The sequence below is a fragment of the Sander vitreus genome, chromosome 24, assembly GCF_031162955.1.
Source record: "Sander vitreus isolate 19-12246 chromosome 24, sanVit1, whole genome shotgun sequence".
NCBI lineage: Eukaryota > Metazoa > Chordata > Actinopteri > Perciformes > Percidae > Sander > Sander vitreus.
In genome coordinates this window covers 13,892,747-13,920,239 of record NC_135878.1, presented here as the reverse complement: position 1 = coordinate 13,920,239, position 27,493 = coordinate 13,892,747, and the positions used below count along the sequence as shown (strand labels likewise).

The following is a 27,493-nucleotide window of genomic DNA, read 5'->3' as shown; positions in this document are numbered from 1 at the left end:
TCACATACTTTGCTATGACGTTTCCTCTCTAAAGGATTGCTTTGGTTCTTTACCGTCTTGTGCAAACTATTATAAAGAGGGAGACTGTACTTTAAAAAAAAAAAAAACATTATAAAGGTATGTATTCATAATCGCTATAAAATGTGGAAAATGATAGAGATAATTGAACAAAAACAACCAAAACAGTAAGCTAGACAGTTCTAATGATTGACAGCCCTCTTGGCCAATCAGGTGCAGCTATGCGTTGTCACGCTCCAATCAAAATCCCTGTTGCGTTAAAGCTACGTTGTACTGCGCTGAGTGGCTCTTTCTGTTGTTGAGTCACCGGGAGACAACCGTTACTCGGCTGAGAAAAGCCGACACTCTCGTTAGAAGCTGCTCCTCTACTCATCCAGTTTTCTTCTCTCGGCCTTACAGTCGTTACATTATCCAGAAATTCTTCTCAACGGGATTGAAATGTTACATTTTCGGTCAACGATAGCGCTCAAGGAGTTATTTCAAACGCAGCTGAAGCGTCCATTGACAGGTAGAGTTGGTGTTAAAGCGACACCTGCAACCGCCGCCTGCTTCAGCACCCGTAGTTTGGATGGGAGGTCGCCGGGCAGACGGAGTGCATTTCCCCCTCAGCACTTCACCAGAAGACACGGCGTTAGAGGCTTTTGCTCCAAGAGTGACAGCCACAATGAAGCCGCCAAGGACTCGACAGAGAAGTGAGTAGCGTTAATAACCCGGGTCTGTGGGCAGATGTTAGCCGCTAGCTCTACGGTACGCCAAACTAAATAGGAAAAACTGCCATTTTACTGCCGCGTTAAACGTTGGCGGAAGCCTATGATGAAACCTGGGAACCATTCCTTAAGTTTATTTTGCATTGAAATACGTCTATATTTATATACAGAATGATGCCGAATTAAAGAATGGCTTCGAACATTACCTTATGAATAACATGTTTTACTGTGAGTTGTAACGTTACGTCTTACATTCACAAGCCTATTTTAATTAGTAGATGTTTACATTGTAGTTCGGCAAGTGCATCACGCAGAGGGCTAGCTCAGATGCTGTTTGAGTGACAACCTAGCCAGACAGCTAAGCTAATTTGTAGCTAAGGCTACAGTGTGGGCTTGCCGGCGAGTTTTATTAACTTCCAATATTATTCAAACCCACGTTTCGAAGCTATTGATTGCCTGTAAGAGAATGGGACGCGATCAAACGTTTGTGCAGGAGAAAGGTCAAATGGAAGCATGTGGTGTGCAGCCAGCTAGATATCGTGACCAGAAGCTGCAGCTTTCATCTACAGCTACATCACTGATGCATAAACCTGCCACCAGCTGCTCTTGCCTTTTTTGAAAATGACAATATAACAACAACAAACACAATGTGTCTGTTTAACCTAATGCACCATGCAGACGGACTAAGCCTCATCTAAATGTCTATTGAATCGTTATACTTTTTTTTTTTTTTTAATCATGGATGCAATGTATTGATCATTGACATGTTTTTTTTATTGAAGTGTCATCAACCGTCTCCCAAAAGCGATTTACATTCATGGTGACAAAGAAAAGTAAAGCAACATTGTGCATTTTTATTTTTTATTTTTATATATTAAATGATCTGGATCATCCACACAGGGTCCGGGACCCCCTAGAGGGTCCTCCAAATTATTGTTAATTTTTCCCATTTAATTCTTTTCAATGAATCCACTGTGCCACATTTTTAACATTAAAACATGATTTTTTTTTATAAATCATGCCAACAATTATTAGGCTAATTTAATAGTTTAGTATTTCAAGCAAAAAGGCTTTGGGCCGCCCTACATGTTATTGTAGGCCCGGTTTAATATGCAACTTCATTTTATGAAAGAATCAGAGAACCGGAAGAACTGGAATTCAAAAGGACGAGTCAGGATCAGAATTTTTAAAATGAAAACGATGCCCAACCCTACCTAAAATACTGACTGATCCATTAAGATCCACTTTGTTAGATTTGTTTGCACTGCCTTTTAACAGCAAAACGCGCATCTGCAACAAGAAATATGGTATTTTTTTTTTTATGACTGATTGTGACCAAAACAAGTTGTCAATTAACAATTAACAAGCAATAACAAACCCTTCCTAGATCCCTCGCCTAGTCGTCGTGCCCTTCGTTGACACGTATTAAGTACCTTTTATAGAATGTAGCCTAGAGCTGCTACTTTGTTTTCATTTTCAGTTATTTTCATTGTTTTGGTCCGAAAATAGTGGAAAAATGCCCACTATATGTTTTCAGAGCCCAATATGGCATCTTCAGGTTGCTCATTGTATTTGACCAAATAGTCCAAATCCTTAAAAAATATCCAGTTTAATATAATATAAGGGCAGCAAAACGTCACATTTGAGCCGCTGGAAACAAAGAATATTTGAAAGCTCTGCCCTGAAAACATTATTTTAATGATTAACCCATGATCAAAATAGTGGCCAATTAATATTCGGTTGATCGACCAATCATTTCGCTACTGCTTCTATCATATACTGGCCATTCGCGTACTTAAAACTCTACTCCCAACTACTCAACGTTTAGTTGCAAGAATCTCAGTATTTACGGAATGAAATTTGAGTTTTTAAAGTGGCCATATTCTGCTCATTTTCAGGTTCATAATTGTAATTTGAGATTGTACCAGAATAGGTTTACATGGCTTAATTTTCAAAAAACACCATATTTTTTGTTGTACTGCCCATTGCTGCAGCTCCTCTTTTCACCCTGTGTTCAGGTCTCTGTTTTAACTACAGAGTGAGGCATCTCAACTTCTGGAACATCTTTGTTGTCAGTCGCACATGCTCAGTAGCAAGGTCACATCAACTAGCTAGCTGTTTCTCCAACTTCAGTAGTACAAGGCAGGATTAGCCGGGAGACTTCTTCTAAACGAGGGCGCACTTCCAACTTTGTGTGGAATACCTGCAGAACAGGGACATGGAAGTAATTCTATACAATTTATTTAGTAGATTAGGGTGAACTAGTGTGTGTTGTAGCAGTGTTTTGCCATTGAGTACGAGCTAGCATGCTAACGGTTAGCCCCCTCGTCTCAGCTAGTGACGTAGAAAGCCGTGCAGATTTTGACAGAAGGCAGGACACATTCAGAAACCGTATCTCACTCAGAACAGCATGGATGGTTGTTTTTTCCAAGTTTGTATGCATGTGGAAGCTCCAGAGACACAAAACAACTCCCCAAATCCCAGAAAAAGTGATGTTTTTTTCCATAATATGGGCACTTTAAACCAAATGTTTTTTTGGAGGTATATTAGCTCTTAAAGCACAGAGGATCAGTGTAAGAAAACCCTGGTTGGCAAGACGGTTATTCATTCTGACAAGCTGAACTGCCTTCACTCTGCTGCAACGGAGTCAAGCCAGTATCTATGAGACGTTTGTGTCTCGGATACATCACTCCCCCCCACGTTACACTTAAAATAAAAAATGTTTTCCCTTGCTATCAACGTTCCGAGCAGCTGTGCTGCCAGCCACCACACCAGCCTGGATGGATATATATATATATATATATATATATATATATCTCTATCTCTATCTATCTATCTCTCCTCATTGTCCTCGCAGGCCGAAACTGTCCCCATTTGTTTCCATTCACGGACAATTTGCTTAAGCTGTCGGCCATGTTCAGGCAGTCACCCTGCCGTCTTGTTTCCCCTGGAGGCTAGTTTCAGTTTCAGTGAAGCCTCGGCTCGTTCTGTTACACATCCACGTTGCAGATTAGCGTTTGAGGAATCATCAACAGGCGGCTTTTAGATTTTGGCGAGTAAGCGGAAGGGCGCTTCGACTGCTGTCGAGGAACACTTTGGCTATTCGTGATCAAGGTAATTTAAAAGTTATGTTACTGATGGCAGGGATCAGGGCTTTGACTTTTGCCCAAAAATCATATTCGAAGTTCTTTGTTTATTAATATTCGAATATTTATTATTAATATTTTGACCATTAAATGCCTTCAGTAAGACTTATATTGGTATCAGACTTCGTATATGTTCTGTCCACCATTGGGGGCGTGTGTGTGTGTGATAGTGTGATTACCGGTAGCTTCAGAGTGAGTAGCGACTCTAGAGTCATAGTGAGAGAACCAAAGTGTCTCCTCTGTTCTTTCTGACCACGGTGAGACATCTGTAGCAGGAAGAGTTAACCCTCTCCTTGATTTCACGTTGTTTATGGAGAAAGAGAACCAGGAAATGAGTCGGAAGGGGAGGGGGCGGGGAATGCAACGCTACGGCCGAGCGAGGGTTACATTTTGAAATGCATGAAAAAGCCTCGGAATCTGAATTGAAAACAACGTTTACAAAAAAAACAATGCCCATAACAGGTCCGAGGGTTCGAGAGTCCCAGAGGGCCCTCAGACGGCATTCAGCCTCGACTCCAGCAGTCTGGTTGTGAGCGTCCTGAGGCTGTGCTCCGGCCAATAAGGGGTTAAAAACGTTCGTAATGCAGAGGGAGAAGCTTATCCCGCCCACATCGTTTTTCCACGTTTTTTTTGCACCAAAGCCTGGATGCTGGCGTGCTGCCCGGCATTTGTCAGGGCCTCCAGGAGCAGATGAGTCAGTGGCACAGATGGATTAGTGCAGCGCCGCCTCTCTCTCTCTCTCTCTCTCTCTCTCTCTCTCTCTCTCTCTCTCTCAATGCTACCGCTTTAACATCTGCCTCCACCCTCCAAGCCCATTTGTCACGACATCTGCGAGGCAGTGAAACCAGCAACATCAGTCGGGTGAAATGAACACAAGCCGACACATGAGTGAGTGTGTCTTAAGTGTGTCTGTTAGTGGAGGGGGAACATCTTCACACCGCAGGCCCATCACTTAAAATATGACTCCGTAATATGTTACGTCAACATTACAGCAACGTCACATCATAGGCCAGATGTTTGATGCCCATGATGTTAAGGCAGAGTTTCAGAAAGTTAAGACAAATAAGAGCATGGGGCCTGATTCTATTACAGGAAGATTGCTTAAGCATTGTTCAGAACAGCTCTGTGTTCCGGTGGCTAAAAGCGGAACCCCTAAGGTGCTAAATGACCTCAGACCAGTGGCATTGACTTCACTGGTCATGAAGTCATTTGAAAGGCTGGTCAAAAGGGAACTGATAACTATGGTGGAGGGGGCTCTAGACCCCATGCAGTTTGCATATAGGGCAGGGGTGGGGGTAGAAGATGCCTCAATCACTTTACTTAACTTCCTGTATAAGCACCTGGAAGGTCCTGGCACTCATGCCAGACTTTTATTTATGGATTTTTCATCAGCTTTTAATACTATCCAACCACATATTTTAGCTCGGAAACCGCGTACCTGTTTTAATCTTGATGTAAATTTTGTCGGCTGGATTGTAGATTTTTTTTTAACATGTAGATCTCAGAGGGTTAGGGGTTAATGGCTTTCTGTCAGAACAGCGCACCTCTTCCACTGGCCCCATTGTTGTACATTCTTTACGCCAATGACTGTAGAAGCCAGCATGGGGACAGGCACATGTTGAAGTTTGCTGATGACCCGGTCATCATTAGCCTGCTCCGTAAAGATGAATCTGAGCATGGGCCAGTGGTGGATGAGTGTGTCCAATGGTGTGAAGAGGCCTTTCTCCAATTAAACGCCACAAAAACCAAGGATATGGTCATTGATTTTAGGAAAGTATCCCTCCCACCATCTAAGACTTTCATTAAGGGAACTGAAACTGAGATTGTTGAACAGTACAAGTATCTGGGAACCGTCATAGATAAAAACCTGATGTGAGTTGTGATGCAGTCTGTAAGAAGGGACAGCAACGTTTGTACTTCCTTAGGAAGTTAAACACTTTTAATGTAGATAGGAAAATGATGTCCTTATTTTATAAATCTTTTATTGATTCATTTCTTACGTTTGCCATGATTGCTTGGTACGGTAACCTGAATATCGGGGACAAAAACCACCTCAGCCATATTGTAAAGGTGGCTGGTAAGGTGATTTTGTTTCCCACAGTCCCTCTTGATGGTTATCTTTGACCAGCAAGTACTCCGCAAGGCTCGGTTTATATGAGACTGCACAAACCACCCCCTTCACTCTGAGTTTGTAATACTCCCCTCAGGTCGCACATTTAGAGTACCTCGGTTCAAGACCAATAGGGGTAAAAACTCCTTTGTCCCATGTGCAATAACTCAGCTTAATTTGCACATGTAATGTAGTACTTTATTTTGTTTTTAGAGATCGCTCCAGTGGTGATAACTTGTGTTGTGTGTATTACATCCAGGGAACCTTTGTTGTACTTATGTCTTGGATTGTTGCCTCTATCTGTATGTTGCTTGAATGTGTTTGTTTCTTTTTATCTTTCACTCCTGACTGGATTTCAAGTTTCCCATTTGGGATAATAAAGTAAACTGAACTGAACTGAACTGAACTGAAAGTCCAATATGTCTCTCTGAAATGTAGCGGAGTAGAAGTAGAAAGTGGCACGAAAAGAAAAAGACTCAAGTAAAGTACAAGTACCTCAACATTTGGACTGAAGTACAGTACTGGAGTAAACTGTAACTGATGGTTTCTTATTGTTCTGTTGTATGTTTGTTCATAATCCTCCATTACTGCTGATACAGTGTGAAACGTGGCCATTATAATTCATTGATTCATCTAATGTGATTGATTTATTTTTTCTTCCTGACATAATCCCAGCTTTGCGTTCATTCACGTCTCTTTGTCTTGTTAGTTTGTTGCCCTGACAGCAGCCACGGTTGATGCCCGTTTTTTCATACTTGTGTGTGTGTGTAATTTCAGTGCATAATGCGATTTTATTTGTGCACATTTTGTCTTTACACGTCTGTACTGTAAATGTCATTTTCACTGTTACTAATTCACTGTTATTCCCTCTGCACACTCTCTCCCTCTTGTTGATCTGCTTGCTTTGCATTTGTAAGTATGTTTCTATTTTAATTTTATGTTTATTTAAGTTTGAGTGCTTTTCTTTTAGTCAGTTTTCCAGTAGAAGTAGAGGTTTTCTGCGGAAAGCCGACGACCCCCCTTTTTACCTTGAAATGACGTCACTTCCTCCCAGCGGCTGCGCTTGAATCCCCTCTACCTCACCTCCTCCATCCCTTTCTCCCTTTGAGACACACACACACACACACACACACACACACACACACACACTCTGATGTGTATTCCTTCCTCGCCAGCAAACCACGGCAACGAGCAATGGAGGCTTGCAGGCTCTTTAAGGACGCAGCAACACGGAGTGCATGAGAATAATCCTTTAACCCTTTTTAATAACAATGCTGCGTTCCACTTACGAGTTTGGAAGCTCGTCTCCAGTCATTGAAATCAGAATTTAACAGACATAGCGTCGTTTTCAGCATTCGATGGCACCAAAACATCTATTATCAGTAGGGCGATAGGACTTCATTTTCCTCTCTATATATATATTTGATTCCTGGCTAGAAAAACTGGAACGCAGCTTGGCTGTAGTTATAAAATTTCCGGACCCTCTGACTTTTGAGTGGAACCGTCTAAATGACAGGTCAGCCACTCAGTCCCAGTGTTTCCTCCTGCGTTATTCTGCAGCAGCGTGATCTGGAAGGAATAACAAAAGTTGTAGTGCGATTTGGTGGGGTTTAAAACACATTTATTCTGACATTCTCTTAAAAAGGATGAAGCTGGCGATACAAATACGACAAACGCCAAACAGTGAGCTGATCCTGCTAACATGTTTTGTGCGCGTAGTCAAGACAGCGTTGGCTCTGGTGTGTTCATGGGGTTTGTTGACATTAAGGAGGAAAAAAAAAGAAGGAAAAAAGCAATCATATAACTAGTGTTCAGGATAGAGCTGCACGATATGGGGTCAGCCCTATGTTCCCACTTTTCTAAGAATTAGTTTTTCACTGAAAATTAGGCCCTGTGTTCCCACAGCCCTATGTTCTCACATTTCTAAGATTTTCCTTGAAATTAGGCCCTATGTTAGGGTTAGGGTTACATTCCATCTGTAGTCCATTGCTACTGGATAATAGGTTGGGTGTAATTGGCTACCAAATTGGGAGAAAGGGGGATAAAATCTCATACAAATTTTGGAAAAAGGAAATGTGGGAACATGGGGCCTAATTTTGAAAAGAAATCTTATAAATGTGGGAACATAGGACTGTGGGAACATGGGGCCTAATTTTCAGTGAAAAAAAAGATTTCTTAGAAATGTGATGATATGGGGAAAATATGCGATAATGTTTATCGCGTTAACGATATTACAATAAATAATACAGATATCAAAGTGTACTCAGTTCGGCTGCTTTCAGTATCCTACTAAAATACAACAAACTGCCTGTTGAATTTAGAACGAATGCAAGGAAATCATTGTCCATTCTTCCTGATCGCTCGCTGCTGCTTAATAAATCCAAAGGAAACCCTGTTTCAGTGCTGAGTCTGAAGGTACAAACGGCTAGATTTCTGCTCTCACGTCTCAAACAAGGGGTGTCCAAACTCTTTAAAAGCTTAATATCTCTGGTTGGTAGCTGCGAGGAGACACCTGCCAACTAAAGCTTTCCCTTTTTATCTTTAGACATCCTCTCCCAGCACCAGTGTCCCATGATGCATTGTAGGACAGTGTGCGCGCACACACCCAGAGCTTTGCACAAATCCAGTTTTGGTGTCGATATGAATCGTAGCAGAGAGCCTGCTGTGAGCTGGTTGCCCCGCCCCCTCCCTCCCCCTCCGTCTGCCTCCTGACACGCTACTAACCTTCCTCCCAGAGACGACTCAATGTGGAAGCGCTGCTCAGAATACCAGCCAGGCCGTAATACTGCTAGATGATACAAATCACCAGACGCTGTCAAGTTTTATTTAATGCCATGGACCTTTTTCACAGCAGACATGTTGACTTGTCTTAGGAAAAGCACCGCTGTAATTGATAACCTTAACAATAGCTCAATCAAGTGTTCCCAGTGAGCTATTTCAGTGAGTCAGAATGCACAACACCAGGGCCTCTCCTAGGTGGAATGCAGCCATCATTAGTGGTTTTGAATACACCTGTAGTGAAAAAGGTCTATATGCTGTCAGTGGGGGAACAAAAGTTATTGCAACTGCAAATTAGGGGATTACGGCCGTACAAAGAATGGAAACCTGATTTCATATTTTGAAAATCGAACGCAAAGTGCCCATTATGAGCACGTTGGGAAGGTTCTTCAAATATAATTCGCTGTATTACGACTACAGATGAGACCAACATGCACCTTAGTATATGGCTGGAGTTTAGGGCTCGGTTAAAGCCAGCTGCTAACAACGTATTTGAAGCCTACTGCTTCTTATGCAAAAATTTAAACTGGGAGCGCTGGGCGTACGGGTGGTGGAGTCTCACGCAAAAAGTGAAGTGAAGGGTCTTGGGCAAACGACAGCCAGTTCCGCCAAGTATCGGCACTTAATGACAGAAGTCATAAACGTTTATTTATAACGTTTATGACACATTCATGACAGTGTCATGTCACGATTATGTCGATACCTTCAAGTAAAGTGTTACCGGAGTTTCATTTCCTCTTGTAAACACGATGCGGGGAGTTGTTTAAGTAGTTTACGTGGTAATCTTTACACATCAACACATTTCCTGGCTGGTATTCTAGAAAAAATACACATTTAACAGTCAACATTGCAGTGGCTTTATGGCAGCATATTAACCTATGGAAAATAGGGCTGGGTACCGAATACATTACTTTTTTAGGCACCGGCCGAATTGACTCCTTAGTATCGAGTAATCAAAAAGTGCCTCGTCGTTCCCTACCAAAATTCAATATCTAAGGAGGAGTAAATCTCATTGGCGTCAGTGAGCCAATCGGCACGCAGCATGCTTCTACCGAGATCTAATAATGTCTGTAATTGGCTGTCTAACGTTACACGTCGTAGAGACACGCAGGAAAAAACTACGTTACACAGAGACGGCTTACGTAGTAGCAGCTGGAAAACAAATACAAATTTGTTAATGGATTTTTATAAAATCGGTATCGGGGAAAAAGTATCGTTCAGGAACCGGCGTCGAAGTCACGGTATCGAGCTTAACAGTGACCGCTCCCACTTTTTTATTGGCTCTGGTTCTTGAAGTGCTTTTCCCCGTTCAGTTGTTCCATGGACGTTTTTAAAAAGTTTTACATCTGGAACCAAGCCAACCAGCTACGAGAGGAATCGTGACGATAAAACATTTGATTTGGTGCGGAATTTTTATTTTTTATTTTTTTTAAAGGCAAAGGCACAAGACACTGTACAGAAACTATCATAGACTTCAATGGTAGAAGCTCGATCTAGCCGTTCGCGGTTTCGCGGGTACGGAAAACACTTCCACGGTAACAGCGAGTTGGACCATAGAGAGGCGAAGTCCCTCCCCGTCCGGTGGACCTCATGGGACCTTAATTCGGAAAAAAACATGAACGGTAGTGAACGGGGAGAGGCAAATTCTTTTTTTTGATCCCGTTTGACTTGAGCCATGGATTACAAATATGATGTTCGTCAATTTAAAAGATACATTTTTCAACCGAAGAAAGTCTCAGTTAGCCGTAGGTTTGTCGTAGTACCACTTAGTTTTGTGTGAAACCGCTCAGTGAACTACATCTCCCATCTAACACAGTTTACGTCACCTAGCTTGATGCTCAACTTGCCTCGCTAGCTAGCTAGCTTAGCTCTGTTCCACATACACATGTAACGTTAGCTTACCCGATGTGTTTTATCCAGTGAAGTGTTTTCAGCAGATAAGCGAAAGAACAAGCAGGATCCTCTGCTCATTTCAGTAACGTTACATCCCCGGTACGATACACAGACGCATTGTAGTTTCAGCGAGATGTCATCCGTGCGACTTTGAAGTGTGTAGTCTTTCTAATTTACGTATTTTCACAGTCTTATACTTCAACAGTTTAACAATAAACCGAGACTTTCTTGACTCGCAAAATTATCTATTAAACTGATGAACGTCATATGTGTAATCCATGCATCTCGAAAGCTAGGTCCCATGGACCGGTAGTAGAATGGCGTGACTTTGGCTCTCTATTCACAGACGTCGCTTAGGATTGTGGGTAGTGTAGTATTTCTCTGAAAGATAGCAACGAAAGCATGTTTTAACTAAAACAAGGTTGATTTCATACGGACTTCTAGCTTCTACAGGAGCAGAAACGTTCGTTTCACAACCACATAGCTCGGGGTCAGTCTACCTCAGATGGTTTAGACATTATGGCTGATAATCAAAATCCTTATGGAGAAAATGAACAGGATTGTTTTTACTTCCGGAACCCCACTGTACCCAGCCCTAAATGGAAAAGTACATGTGCAGTACAAGTCTTCCCCGCAGGTTATAATACTGAACTAAGGTCAGTTATTACTCACTGCTTCTCCTTGCAGTCAAAAAGCTTTTTTTTTTTTTCTTCTCCTCCCCCCTCCCTCTGCTTCAGTTCCCCTTTCCATGTTCCCACCACGGCAGGGCCTCACTGTCGAGTTACGTGTCTCACCTTCCTGTCTTGTGTGTTTTTTATTTCTTTCTTTCTTTCTAATTTCCTGCAGGAGAAGGAAGGCAGGCATCCTGCCCAGCCTGGAGGACCTGCTCTTCTACACCATCGCAGAGGGCCAGGAAAAAATTCCCGCGCACAAATTCACAACAGTGAGTCCTTGGGGGGCCAAAGGAATCGCCGAGGGTTTTACGTTAGAGCGTACTGCTGCACAATGTATTGTTTTTGCACCGTCATCGCGATATCAACCGGCGCAGTAAACACATCGCGGAAGGCTGCGACGCATTGCGAAAGACACTCTTGAGATTTCTGGTGTTAGTTAAAAGAAAATATCAGCAGAAAAACTGCACTTTAAAAATGGAACTGTCACTATTTCTTTCGTGCTGCCTTTTTATATTCAATTCAGTGTTCAATTTGTAAAAGAACGTTGAAAATGATTTCCTTTCGTTAGTTTTAAATTCAACGAGCAGTTTGTTGTATTTTAACGGAATACTGAAACACTTCAATATCTGTTTAATTTGTTGTGAGTAATATCGTTAACGCCATATTCAACAACGTTATCACATTTTCCTCATATGGTTGCAGCCTTGATAACACACTGGCGCCTATCTTGCACCCGGCGCAGCGCAAAGCGACGCAAGTGTCTTTGCTAGTTTAAGACCGACACAGTTGTCAGTTTCCCGTCCAGCACCCACGTCGTTTAAATAGCAAATGCACCTGCGCCCATCTTTGCTCCCATGGGCGTGCTGGTCCTACAGGAAGGTGTGTTCAGGTGCATTCTTGGTGTATTGCTATCTTGAAGCAGCGGGAACTGATCGTGCCATTGACCAACAAAAACCTGGTCTAAAGTCAATAACGCAGCATTTCATTGTTATTTTAACAGAGCATTAGTAAATGCACAGCACACGCACACTACGCTTGTTACACACATAAGGAAGCGCAGCAGCACACAAACATGCAGAAGATTACTCTATATATATATATATATAAACTATAACTATTACGGTGCACAGCCGCCATCATAATAGCAATGCGCCAAGGTCCAAATGCGCCTGGCTTTTAAAGGGAATGGGAGATGACACTCTGATTGGTTTATTGCATGTTACGCCCAAAACACACCTAAGAATTAATGAAGACACTAAGTACAACCCCGTAGAAGAAAAATAAATAATAGACATTGTTAAAAAATGCAAAACTAAAGCATCCACTGATTTGTAATGAAATAGATATCAAGATAGTAAAACATGTAATTGATTGGATCTCAAAACCATTAACTCATATTTTTAATTTGTCATTCCAAACTGGTAAATTTCCAACTAAAATGAAAACCGCAAAAGTTATACCTTTGTACAAAACTGGAGATAAACGCCACTTCACAAATTACAGGCCGGTCTCTATGCTGCCTCAATTCTCAAAAATTCTAGAAAAACTCTTCAATGACAGATTGGACAAATTCATAGATAAATACAAATTACTTACTGATAGTCAATATGGATTCAGAAAAAATAGGTCAACATCACTAGCTTTAACTGATCTCATTGAAAAAATCACAAATTCCACAGACAAAAATAAATATGGAGTTGGGGTATTTATTGATTTGAAAAAAGCATTTAATACAATTAATCATGAAATATGAATTAATAAATTGGAACGGCTCAGGATTAGGGGGATAGTGTTGAATTGGTTAAGCAGTTATTTAAAAGACAGGATTATACATCTGAATGTTTGGACATTGCGTGTGGTGTCCCCCAGGGGTCAGTACTGGGACCAAAACTATTTATCCTCTATATAAACGATATATGTAAAGTATCTGAATTACTGAAATTTTTATTATTTGCGGACGACACAAACATCTTTGGTTCTGGTCAGAATTTACAGCAACTTCTGGACATATGCACTTCAGAATTCAGAAAAATAAAACAGTGGTTTGACACGAATAAGTTATCATTAAATGTGAGTAAAACCAAATTCATGATATTTGGCAATCGTAAATCAATCAATCAATCAAGTTCAGTTACAGATAGGTGTCAATATAGAAAGAGTATACGAAATGAAATTCCTTGGAGTGATTATAGATAACAAGATTTGCTGGAAATCTCACATAAAATATATCCAAACAAAACTGTCTAGAAGTATTTCAGTCTTGGCTAAAGCAAAGCACATTTTAGACTACAAATCACTTAACATTTTGTATTGTTCAATGCTGTTACCGTATTTAAATTACTGTGTAGAGGTTTGGGGAAACGCATATCAAAATTCATTGAAATCGTTAATTATACTTCAAAAAAGAGCAATAAGAATAATTCATAAAACTGGACATTTGGAGCACACCAATTCACTATTTTCACTATCTAAAGCATTAAAATGACTTGACCTAGTCGAATTTCAAACAGCAGTAATTATGTTCAAGGTGAGAAACAATTTATTGCCTGACAATATACAGAAAAGATTTTCTGAAAGGGGGGGCTACGAAGTCAAATTTTAAGACTCCCAGTTTTCGAACTACAAGGAAAAGTTTCTGTTTATCTGTCAGTGGCACTAAATTGTGGAATAAACTAAATAATGAATTAAAGCAATGTCTAAACATATTCAAATTCAAAAAGATGTTCAAAGAAATTATATTCCAGAGGTACAGATGGGCTTATATTGAACAATTTGTGGTATGTGTATAATTATTGTTGTGTATGGGTAAATATATGAATGTGAATAGAACTTCTGAAAATATATTGTCATTGATTACAGATTTATTATTTCTGTAGACTTATTATTTTGTAACTAACTCATTTATTCTGATAGGGTACAAAGGGGTAGGAGTACAGAAGTTTTACTTCTTCCTACTCATTTTTGCATGTGTAAATAGAGGTCTTTAAGTACTGGAAATTATGGCGTTTTATTTTTAAACTTTTTATTACTATCGTTTTCTGATGTTTTATTTCATTTACATGTTCAAAATAAAAGAGATCAATCAATCAAACCCTTTTGAACCACACAAGCAACTATATAACCTACTGAATAAATGGGGAAAATCCCCAAAAGCATAATAGAGGCAGTGAATCCTTGTCGATGTGGTTGAATTATGAGCAGGATAGCTCCTCTTGTTAGGCCCTACAGGAGCCTCCCGCTCACGGCTCATAGATTTATTGATTTGCTGCCAGGCTGTCTTAATCCTGATGCCCCCCCCCCCCCCCAATCCCTTGTCCCCCTCCTCCACTCCTCTCTGTGCAGGCTCTCAAAGCCACGGGGCTTCGTACGGGAGACCCTCGGCTGAAAGAATGCATGGAGATGCTGAAGGTTACGGTTAAGACGACGTCTGACGGAGCACTGGACCGACACCTCTTCAAAAAGTAGGTATTTTATTGATTTGTTTTTCTATTTATTTATTTTGCACTATTGCCTTGGAAACGGCAGCACAGTTACATTTTTGGATTTACATACATTGCAGGTGTTGGGAAGTTTTTGCGAAGCTATAAAGGCTCAATCCAAATTTACCATTATAGCAGTTATTGGTTAGTTAACCCTTTGAACTCTGCTTATTGTGATGTCTTGATGTTCTTGGAGTATCTTAAAATGCTTCATATCCCTAAAAGTATTACATCCTAAGCTACAAGATAAAATAAGCACAAAACATTAACCTGGCTCCGCCCTTCTACGTACTACCGTTCAATTTTCATTTTCCTTCAGTACTACGTCTGGGTTTGCAGTATATTCTTGAGTTTTCTCCGGCCAAATATTTACTGCGCATGTGCGACTCAACAAAGATAGTACAGAAATGAGATGTCTCACTCTGTAGCTAAAACAGAGCTGCAGCAATGTGCAGTACAACAAAAAAATATGGTGTTTTCTGAAAATTAAACCACATAAACCTATTCTGGTACAACCTCGACATACAATTATGAACCTGAAAATGAGCATAATACGAGCACTTTTAAAGAGCTCAACGTTTCCGACCGCACTTGAAGGCAGCTTCACAAACAAATCGTCTGTGGTTTGTGTCAGCTGTTCCAAAAACTCCCGGGCAGTTCAGTGCTTGCGTTTGGTGTTTTACAACTTTCTTGCGGCAGCGATAGAGGCCGTTTCCGGTTTCCTGTACGGGACTCTCACACCGCCTCCAAACACACTGACAAGTCTGATCGCCGGTCAACACGATTGGACACCGCAGCTTGACGTCCGATTGCCTTTCTCCAAAAGTCGTGAGTCGGTCTCGACTTTTCGCAGTAGGCCCGGTGCGTTTTCTTTCTTTTTTTGCGTGTTCCCCCTGCGGCAAACCTAGCGGCAGCCTAAACGCATTGCCCCCCATTCGAATTGAATGCAAAGTCCTGCGTTTTTTTCCCCCGGTTGGTCTGACAGACGACGCAGGCTGTAGCCATGTTTCCATCCACTTGTCAATCGAATTATCTGAAGTGTCGCTAAAAACATTCATGCGAATAACGCCGGGGAAAGTGTGTTTCCATCCAACGGCTTTAAAGCGAATAAAATCCTGCGCGTAATGACGTCATATTGCTGTTTTGCGGTCATATCGGTACATGGAATAGATTTGAGACATTTTAAGGGGGTTTCCATTCATTTTCACACCGAATCGCACAACATTCAAGCTAACGTTTGCGAACAAAGTCTGCCCGCCAAAATGGATCGCGCCGTCTACCTACAAATGATTAATGTTGCACAAGTTGTAATGGTGCTTATGTGCCAGCTGATAGCAACATATCAAGCTATGATAAGACAACAGCGACGCTATCACTGCTGTGATGATGCAGATGCGAGTCCTTGATAAATAATGGCATTTCTTCAATTTATATATATATATATTCCATGAGGCATTTTTTTCATTTGATATTACTTAATTTGCATAAAAACTTAGTGATATCCTGCTTTCTGTTCCACCTTTTTTTTAATTTTTTTTTATCAGCAACAATCACTCGTCGCAGTCTATCATGAGAGTTGTTCATGCTGGTCAGAGTCCTGTGCCCTCCCCCGCAGCAGAAATGGGTCACCGCATCTCATTCAATTATTCATCACCCCTCAGTTTGCACGTCATCGGCATCTTGTCGAGGCTTTACATCCAGCTGGATTCAAGAGCTGGGGGGTGGGGGTGGGGGGCAAGGACACTTAATATATATTATTTACTGTTATAAGTTTAGCTTTAATAAAACTCCATGAAGCATTCAAATATACCTTAACACCGCCATCTTCAGACCATGACACCAAATGCACAGTTTGGGGCGTGCGTCAGAAACCATAAAATGTCTACGTATAAGTTTTGTTGATGTGACGTCTTTGTTCAACGTTAACAGAAACTATGTTCATTTGTTCAGGGAACTGATGAGTTTAAAGGGTAACTTTTGGTTTCTTTTCAACCTGGACCCTATTTCCCCATGCATCCGTGTCTAATAGACTGATGTGAACAAAGACCTTTTTAAAAGTGGTCCAGTACGCCGCGATCCGAGCTGCAATGTGGTGCACAGGGAAAGTAAAAACAAATCGCTCAAATGTTCTCAATGCTTCGGTTAACATTTAGGGACCGTCATTATGCTACCGTTGAAGTGTGGTGATATTTTGAGCCTTTTTAGTGGTACAAAATAGCGATTTGTTTTTACTTTCCCTGTGCCCCGAATACTAGCGTTGTAAGCTAATCAGCGGTCCGCGCTAGCTTGTTTCAAGCTACAAACACATTCGATTAGCATGAAAACATGTCCCAGAGAGCGATCGAGTGGGTAGACATCTGTTATTTACCCCTAGGTTTGTTTTGCGCCGGAATTGTCCTTTAACACCCCCGCCCTGGTATTACAGCCCCCATAGGGAACAAGCTGAGACAGAACAGGGTGACAGCTTGGGTGAGAGTTGGGACATATGAGAGCTGACTAGGGAGCTGAATCCAGACCCCGGGCCCCGCCACCCCTGGCTTGAATCCATCACATCCGCTCCTCCCCGGGCTTATTTATAGAGCTCGGCGTCACAGAGGCAAGCACGTGAGCGGGCGGGCGGAGTGTAGCGTGTGTTTCCTCTGCAGGCATCCCATGCTACAGGGATTAGACGGCACACGGCTTGTAAAGAGAGAGCTGAGACGCAAATCTCTCCGAGGCACAGCTTCTACCACACCGCCTTTTTATTATGGGAAGTTGTGTGTTTTGTAGGGCTGTCAAATGCTTACATTTTCTTAATCGCGATTAATCGTTGAATTTCTATAGTTAATCGCGATTAATCACATGTTTTATCACATGATTAAAATTCTATTATTTTATAAGTACATATTAACAATGGAAAGCAATTGTTACCAGTGTATCTTGATTGGGAATCAAATGAATGCAAAGAAAGTGACTTTATGAACTTGATTTGTTTATTATATTTATATCTATATATTTAATCTAGTCACACATTTGAATTTAACAACAACTTTGAATGCACCACAAAGCTGTAAATTACCAGTTTCATTGAATGCACCGTTTGTGTTTTTCCCGACAACAGCAGATTGTTACATCCCGGTGTCGGAATCCTCTACAGTGAAATACAGTCACACTTTACACCGTTTAGCGTTAGCTGTCAGCATTGTAACCGTGTTTAATCCAGCTACTAGCTAGCGGTAGGCTAACGTTAGCTGCTGTCGAGTATAGTGTTAACTAGCGTCACGTGCCGCGATGTTTCTGTTTCCTGTAACGTCCGTTTTCAGAGCATCAGAGAGTGCAGGTATATCAGTGGCACCGGAATCAGTGGCACCGGAATCCGCGTTGCTATGTGTGATGTGTTACGAGGAAGTACGGCAAAATAGTAGCCTGTTGGGCACGACGCAAAGCCGAGAGAAGTTAAAATAAATTAATAAATGGCGGCATGCGATTAATACGATTTTAAAAAAAATATAAAAATGCTGACAGCCCTAGTGTTTTGTGGACAAAATCTAGAAAGCCCTGACAACATTTGGGAGAAAGAACGATGGAGTGAGGACCTGTACTGTACAAATGGTTCAAATGTGTGTGTGTGTGTGTGTGTGTGTGTGTTGTTTTCTGCTGTTTATTCTAACCCCCACGCATTTGGGAAACCAGGAAAAATGTCGCTGCAGTGAAAGATCGACACAGTCGACTGCAAAACAAAATGAAATGATAATCATTTCCAACATTCTTTCATTGAACAAATTGAAAATGAAAGCCACCACTTAAAAAAAGAATGACGGTAACATTTTAACGTGCAGTTTTCAATGGATTTTTTCTTTCAACTAACACAAAATGTGTGTCTATCGCGATATGTTGCAACCTTTCGCGATGTGTATATTGCGCCAGTTGATATCGCGATGACGATGAAACAAAACTATATATTGTGCAGCCCTAGCACTGATCCAGAAACGCCAACGGGTTCCCAAAAGACAGCACTACTAGTTCAATGATCGATTAATCCAGTAGCAGATGTCTCACAGTGGCAGCTGGTGTGTGAAGAGCTGGACCAGTTGAGCTTGCAAGATTTATGACACAGAAGAGTCTAAAGCCAGTGGGATGATTCGTTTTTATCAGATACGTTTAGGAACCGAGACGCCCCAACTTCAGAATAACTTCCTGTCTCTGTGTCCCTTCGGTTTGTCTACTGCCACGCCTCACTAGCGGCAGGTCCTGGGTGCAACGATTCCAGTGGGAGAAGTGAACACAGATTATGAGCGATTCTTTCGCCCTGTAGTCACCAAAGTAAATATTGGACCCGTTCTTCACAAGCCACATATCTCCCAGAACCATCTGACAAAAAAATGGCAATTTTCAGACGGACACACCAGGAGAAAGTTAACTTTGTTCGAGCCCTGTTTCTCAGGAACCAACTCTTGCAAGATCTGGCGACACAGATACGATAACGTCGACTAACGTTTACAAAAGCCGTAACAAAAATAATTTTCGCAAATGCTAGATATGGCTTTTAGCTGTGTAAATATCTAACGTTGGCAAAAAGAAAATGTAAATAAATTATGCAAATATAACATCCGTCCACACGAAGGTTCAATACATTTTCAAGTGAGGACACGTCCGTTTAGGAGACAGGAAGTGTGTACGGTTTCATACCATTGGGGCAGCGTGAAACCTGCTATCTTTAGTTATAGATAGGGCTGCACAATAAATCGCAATTTTATCGGAATCGCAATATGGACTAGTGCGTTATCCAAATCGCATGCGGGCGCAATATTTCTTAAAGGCAAAATATGCGTAAGCATTGTGGGGCTGCAGAGACATCCCAGCCTACAAATCCTATCCTACAGACTAAGAAAACATCTTTGTTTGGTACAGATTCTTGCAAAAATAATTAAATTTTTTCAATTTTAAATATTTTTAAATGAGAATAAAGATACAATAAATGATCATTCCCTCCAAAATCGGGAATTGTATCCCAGTTGCAATATCAGTCAAAATAACCGCAATTAGATATGTTCCTTATATCAGGTAGTCCTACATTTTTGGGTTTTATGCAAAGTCTTTAACATTAAAACATCAAACAAGTGAGCCACAGTGTTTGTTTGGAGAAATAAGTGCCTATCCAGAACACACAGAAACCAAGTTATTCCCACCTTCAACTGCGTCCTTGTTATTAGTGGTGCGACGGACAATAGTTGATGCGTGGTCCGTATGGATCAACACGGTACGGAATGCATCCGAACCTGCGGATTATTTGCAAAGTTTAACCATAGTGTGAAATCAATTTTGACTGTCGCTGTTACTTGAAGTAGGCTGATAAATCTCTATGGAAAGTTGTCGTATAAAAGGTACAGGCAACGCAATTTCAGCGGCAGTTGGTAGTTGATGTACCCGAGAATAGGGTGCTTAAAGCAAGCATCGCTGCATGTGACGCTAGTTAACACTAACGTTAACACTTGGCAGCAGGTAACGTTAGCCTACTGTTAACTAGTAACTGGTTTTAACGCGTTTAAAATGCTGCCAACTAAACGGTTTAAAAGTGTGACTGTATTTCATTCTAGAGGATTCCAACCCCGGGACGTACAACAGTCTGCAGCTAAAGACACAAACTAGCTGCACTATACGGCCACTGCCTGCCGTTGTCGGAAAAACAACACAGACGGGACTAAATGGTGCGTTTACTTGAAACTGGTAAACCTCGTGATGCATTCAGTTATTATAAAATACCCTTTTCTCATCTGTTTTTGTCGTTTAACAGCAATTTACTGGTGGAAAAAGTTATTATTGTTGTAAGTTAATACTAGTGATGGACTGAAATGAAAATTCTGGGCCGAAACCTAAAATTTAGGATGCACTGGGCCGGAAACCGAAAATGAAAATTTTTTAAACCCATTTTAAAATAGTTTCTTTTTTGTATATTTGTATTGTGTATATTTTTTAAGTGATTTAACGAATTTAATGAATCTAAATTGATAAACTACAAACCAATAAAATGATCACTTTTATTGAAAGTAGCACACCAAAATTTTATATATATATATATATATATATATATATATATATATAAATGCAATATTAAATATATTATTCTTCATTCAGTTCTGTAACTGATATTTTTGTACCAATTACCCAAATAATGGAGAGTTCTAAGGCAATGAATTATTTTCTCTGTAATGCCACGTGCTTTAGCACTATCATTTGCAAATTTCTTAGCCTTTTCAAAGACTGCAGCGACCAATGGTTTTGGTGTGCTAGTTGGGGTACTTTTTTAAGCGTGGTTGTTTTGATGTACTCTGCATATTCAATTGGATTTTGTGTTTTCTGGTGGTGTATCAAACCCGACGTGGAAAAGTTTTTGGCACCGTTCCCCCTCTTGAAATCGGTCTGCTGAACAAACACTGCAGATCGCAAATTTGATGTCCTGGTCAGAAACTTTGAAGTCATTACACACTGCTGACATGATCGGCCTTTGCTGGGTAGCGCCGTGGTAACGGCTAGATCAACTGAGAGGGAAATCTGAGCACTGAGGGGTGGAGAGGCATATATTTTCGGCCGTTTTTCTCTTTTCAGCCGAAAGTTTTCGGTGGCCGACATTTCGGTGCATCCCTAGTTGACAAATGTTTAAATAAATCATTTGTGTGCTAATCCTTGTCTAGCTACCACCAGACCAAGCTTAATCCTTTCAGATTGAACATCAGTCTGGGGAGTCTGCTCTGTATTTTCTACTGCACAAGAGGCATGATCAACGGGCATAGTTCAAATGACTCTGTACGCAATTGGATAGTCCTTCAACCAATCAGACCAACGATCTGGGTGACATAGCGGCATCAACGGGTTGCTGCGCTTCGGTGGCCGCCATGTTGAATGTAAACAAAAGGCTGCTTGGTCGCTTCTCTATCGCTTTGAAATCAAATCGCTGGCAGATCGGGCTGGGTTTACCCAGTCCATGCTGCTCCGAGAATTGATCCGATCCATGACGGCAAAACCGAACCGTGAGTTTTGTGATCCGTCGCACCACTACCGGTTATGGGCTGTCTGACTGGGTTGTCTTGTCTCCTCTCTCAGGTGTGTCCAGAGCAACATTGTTCTGCTCACCCAGGCGTTCAGGAAGAAGTTTGTCATCCCAGACTTCCAGTCCTTCTGCGCCCACATGGACGAGCTCTATGTCAAAGCCAAAAACATGTCCGGAGGGCAGGTGAGTGAGGGCTGCAGACGACCGTTACAAACTCGTGCATCACTACACGTGTTTCCGTTTTTTTGCGGTATTAAGTAAATGAAAGACTGGAAATTCTGCCGGATGTATGTATTTTCCATTTCCTTCTGCTTTCCTTGTGTTGGAATTTTAACCTCCGGTGGATTTGTGAGGACTCTGGTTAACTGCTCCTCAGATCTCTGCAGGGTAAATCCAGACAGCTAGCTAGACTATCTGTCCAATCTGAGTTTTCTCTCGCTCCGTGCCGAACTTGGCGCATTGGATGGTCTGGCGAAGCGAGACTATTACGCACAGGTTTGTACTGGCTTTTAAGCCGTTGGATGGAAACACACGTTCACCGGCTTGATTCGCATGAATGTTTTTAGCGGAACTTCCGATAATTCGATTGACAAAGTGGATGGAAACATACGCTCCTGCCAATATTTGGAACTATTGTGTGCCGTGTAAACCAGCCACGAAACCTGAATGTAAAAGCTGTGTGATTTCATGCTGTAGGTGGCCGACTACATTCCCCAGCTGGCCCGCTTCAGCCCAGACCTGTGGGCCGTCGCTCTGTGCACTGTCGACGGACAGAGGTAATATTGAAATGCTTATTATTCGTGCTGTTATTCTTCACCTGTATGTAATGTACAATGGCTATCTGAGCTGTAATTTATATCATCAAAACTAAATGATGGTGTCTGAGTTTGAATAGCTGAGTGGGGAAAAAGACTAAGCACGTTGGCGGATAATGTGTCAACTGCTATCGAAATTTATATCGGGATTACGATTTTGGTTCCCAACGATCACAAAAACAAAGTAATCGAGAAAAAGACTATTTTGCACATTATTTTCTTATTTTTTCTTGTGCTTTCAATTTATGCCACATATTTCCAAAAGTCAATGAATAATCCTGTAAAATAATCCTGATTTTTAATATTAAGCAAAACAATCGATTAGGATTTTCTTCCATAATCGAATGCTAAAGTATCTGTTTTAGATCAGACTGATACCAAACCACACGCAGGTTAAAGTCAAAGTCAAAAGCAGAAAATGCATACCGAAATAAATAAGCCCGTGCCGTGTCTCTTTCTCAGGCACACTGTCGGCGACACCAAGGTTCCTTTCTGTCTACAGTCTTGTGTGAAGCCGCTGAAATACGCCATCGCCGTGCACGACCACGGCACGGAGTACGTGCACCGCTTCATCGGCAAAGAGCCCAGCGGCCTGCGCTTCAACAAGCTCTTCCTGAACGAGGAAGGTGAGGAAGCAACCACTCCATGTACCCCATCTCACACACACACACACACTCGCACACTCAGTTATATATGTATGTGCTTTCCATGGGCAAAAAGGAAAAAAAAACACCATAGATTTGTCGTACTGCACATTGCTGCAGCTCCTCTTTTCACCCTGTGTGTTGAGCTCTCTGTTTTAGCTACAGAGTGAGACCTCTCACTTCTGTTACCTCTTTGTTGGGAGTCGCACATGTGCAGTAGCTAGGTAAGGACTACTAGCCAGTCAGAAGCAGAGTATGAGGGCGTGTCCTGACAGTACCTAGGTAAGGACTACTAGCCAGTCAGAAGCAGAGTATGAGGGCGTGCCCTGACAGTACCTAGGTAAGGACTACTACCCAGTCAGAAGCAGAGTATGAGGGCGTGCCATGCTAGCAGCTAAGCGAGCATTATAACGTGTGTTCCAAAGTGACCACGTTTGTCTCTGAAGTAAAGGCTGGACTACAATAGAGCTGTTTGGAGCAGTTTGTGAACAGTGTTTTCTGTTGGAGATGGAAAGTCCCTTTGGGGTGGGCTTTGGGGTTTTTCACTTTGTAAACTTATAACGTGCACAAAAAAGATATATAACACAGTAAAGGAAAGGGGAAAAGCCCAAAAGCATAATATGAGCATAATATGAGAAATTAAAAGGGTAAACTACTAGGTTCCTGAAACAGTCATGAACGTGCATTGTGGAAGTAGCCTACGTGCTAACGCTGCTGCAGTAATGGCTCAACCAACTCCTTCTTGTCGGTTATTGGCTCTGTTTGTTATGTTTGGTGGTGCAGGTTGGCGCTGTTTGTTTTTGTTGCTGTTTGTGGAGCCTGGGCTTTACAATGTGTTCAGGGGACAGGCAGCTAGCACATAGTGAGGAGATGTCTGCTGTATGTGACAAGAAATATAGCCTAAAAAACGCGTGACATCGCTTAGAACACCTTTTTAAAATGCAGTTTTCTACTGATATTTATATAAATCTGAGTGTCTTTCGCGATACGTCGCAGCCTTTTGGCGATATGTTTATTTGGCCAGATAATATTGCGATGATGATGATGATGATTTTAAAAAAAGAAATAAAAAATGATTTATTTTGCAGCCCTACTGCACACTATATAACATTGTGGACCTCGTTATGTTGATGTTCAGTGAGAGGATCATTCTGCTGTGTTTTGACCTCCGGCGTAAAATGTTCCTGAATGTCCTTTGTTTTACATCATACTTTTATTTATTTATTTATATATATATATATATATATATAATATAAATAAAACACATTTTATAAATGTGTTTCTAAGTTAATTAGTAAGTTGATCTTCCTTTTTCTCTGCGTCAGATAAACCACACAACCCCATGGTTAATGCCGGCGCTATTGTCTGTACCTCCCTCATCAAGGTAAGCTGCATTTAAACCATAAATGATTATATGATAAAGTATATTTACTTTGGCAAATGACCAGCTCAAATACACAAGTTTTCTTTTTTTGGTGAGGATGCTGTAGGTGATGTAATAGTTAGTACAGTAATCCTGAAAGGTGCTGTAGGTAGGATTGCGAAGATCCAGGACTTAGCCAAAAAATGTGAACATCGACAACTTCTTAGTCCCCCCCCTTTCTGCTAAAGCCCAAAACGTTCTCCTAAGCCCCTCTCCCCACAAGGGAGAATGAATGCGTGTGCATGAGCAGTGATTGACACGCAGTTAGACACCCCGCCCCCTGGCCCTGATTGGTGCATCTGAACAGGGTGGATTTTTGCAAATCGTGCTACAGGCTGTAGGTGGCGCCAGAGGAGACGGATGTTAAATGACCTGCTTCATGTAGTTCTACTGGAACATAGGGTCAGTTTCAGCAAATATGACAGAAAGGTAGTTTCATAAGTCTTACCTACTGCACCTTTTTAAATGTAGATTGCAGATTGGGAGCAGTTTGTTTCTTTTCATGTCAGGATTTTCTGAATTTCTAACTGCAGCTACAAAGTCACATCCACAAGAGAAGTTGTGTCAAATAGAATTATAATCGTCCCGTTTCCGACGGATTACCGTATACGGGGAGATTAAGGTTAAAGATAATCACGGGGAAAGGGAATGTGTTTGAAAGCAGCATCGCTCTGATACACAGACACTATTTTTTTTCAGTCCACTTGAAGGGAATCATTTACAGGGACATAAATAGTATAGATGCAGTAAATCCATATACAAAATCATGGGCTATTGGCATACAGCAGGTCTTTATAATATTAAGCATACACACACACGGTTTACAGAGTGGTTGGAGATGGAGGGCAGCTTTAATCAGAAACTGCTCTTCTGCCTGTTTCATTACATATCCTCCTCTGACCCTCAGACACCTCTCTGTTAGACACACAAGAGCACCACCTGCCAATTTCGATTAAAAAAATAAAACCATAGTGCAAAAGCTGATCTACTCTCTCTTCACACTGGGCTGCAGGCAATTTGCTTTCTAATCCCATTCAGCAACAACATATTGAACGGAAAAATCTTACTTTTGTTGTGTTTTGCGGAGCTAAAAGGACAGTTCAGATGTTTTGAAGTGTGTCTGAGCTACTTCTCCACAGTCAGTGTATTGGCTACAGTCGATGGCCGGTTGGCACGCCCCCAGTTTTGGAGCAGCAGGCAGGGGAACCGACACGGAGGCTAAGCGACGTACTGCCGTGGACGGTGGCAGCAGCCAAACACGTTTTAGACACCTAAAAATATCGATATCCGTTTTGAAAGCGAACTATTATGTTTTTTTTCCGTATTTTCTGACATATCTGTAATGTTAGAATGTCGGATTTTCATGATAAACATGGCCGGAGCAAGTCTGGTCCTATCAGAGTCTGGTCTAGTTCATTTGTACAGTACTTCTTTGAAGGGCGGATACTCTGTTGAAGTTTAAACCCAAAAACGAATTAACAAATAATGCATGAATTACTGTTTTTAATACTGTGATTCTGTTTGTGTTCCAGCAAGGGGCAAGCAACGCTGAGAAATTTGACTATGTGAGTATCCCTGTGCTGTTGTGAGCGTCTTTCTTAATGTCGTCGTTAAACACGTTCTGGAAAATAAGTTTCCAAACTGAAGTGCAAAACGGTTCCTTTTAAAGTCCAAATGGACAGTTGTTTTCATTATGGATTCATTTTCTGAATCAATTCTAATAAAAACGTGACCTAATCTGTGACTTGGTTATTTCAAGAAGTTGTCGATTAATGTTCTGTTGATGAAGATGACCGTCAACAGTAACGTCACCTAAGCCAGTGTTTTTTTTTAGAAGTGGGGGCAGGTCTGTCCGAACAGTAACACACCGAAGTTTACAAGAATTTGCCCAAATTTCAAGATTTGTGGCAAACTAAGAAACAGTTAGACTACTATTTTTAAAAGGCAACCGCGACTATTGTGCGTCTGCCCTATTTCTGATAGCGTGGCGGAAGACATTTTGCCACGGCGCACCGCCACAATAAAATCAACATAGAGGAAACACTGTAAGCATTCACCGTAAATCTGCTGCTCTGCAGGTCATGAACTTTATGAACAAACTGGCAGGAAACGAGTACGTGGGCTTCAGCAACGCCACGTGAGTACAACACATCACTACAGACGTGTACTGAACAGTGTTATTGATTTATCATATAAAATGACTGTTGCAAACAAAGTGCAGGGTTCAACAATAAGGGTTGCCCGATGGCCCCGAGCAAGTCAAATCAACACTGTTCTGCTCTTCTACCTCATGTATATTTCAATCTTGCAATTACAATATTGTTATTAATATATTACCATTGCACTGAACTGTCTTGCACTATACACTCACCTAAAGGATTATTAGGAACACCCTACTAATACCGTGTTTGACCCCCTTTCGCCTTCAGAACTGCCTTTAATTCTTCGTGGCATTGATTCAACAAGGTGCTGGAAGCATTCTTTAGAAATGTTGGGCCGTATTGATAGGATAGCATCTTGCAGTTGATGGAGATTTGTGGGATGCACAATCCAGGGCACGAAGCTCCCGTTCCACCACATCCCAAAGATGTTCTATTGGGTTGAGATCTGGTACCATGAACTCATTGTCATGTTCAAGAAACCAGTTTGAAATGATTCAAGCTTTGTGACATGGTGCATTATCCTGCTGGAAGTAGCCATGGGTACATGGTGCTCATGAAGGGATGGACATGGTCAGAAACAATGCTCAGGTAGACTGTGGCATTTAAACGATGCCCAA

General features: G+C 41.4%; 1 protein-coding gene across 4 annotated transcripts in view; it reads left to right on the top strand.

The window, feature by feature from the left end:
• The first annotated feature begins 326 nt into the window (after positions 1-326).
• Positions 327-27,493, top strand: part of glsa (glutaminase a) — a 42,590-nt gene continuing 15,423 nt past the window's right edge. The window contains exons 1-9 of one of the 4 annotated variants that reach the window (XM_078243435.1): positions 327-710; positions 11,505-11,595; positions 14,669-14,787; positions 21,886-22,015; positions 22,529-22,608; positions 23,110-23,273; positions 24,617-24,675; positions 26,247-26,279; positions 26,793-26,851. In XM_078243435.1, coding sequence (XP_078099561.1) covers positions 457-710; positions 11,505-11,595; positions 14,669-14,787; positions 21,886-22,015; positions 22,529-22,608; positions 23,110-23,273; positions 24,617-24,675; positions 26,247-26,279; positions 26,793-26,851 — 989 coding nt within the window. In that variant the 5' untranslated portion in view covers positions 327-456. Of the gene's footprint in view, positions 711-3,636; positions 3,840-11,498; positions 11,596-14,668; positions 14,788-21,885; positions 22,016-22,528; positions 22,609-23,109; positions 23,274-24,616; positions 24,676-26,246; positions 26,280-26,792; positions 26,852-27,493 lie in introns of those variants that run through there. The other 3 variants (XM_078243434.1, XM_078243437.1, XM_078243436.1) reach the window with 3 other exon arrangements.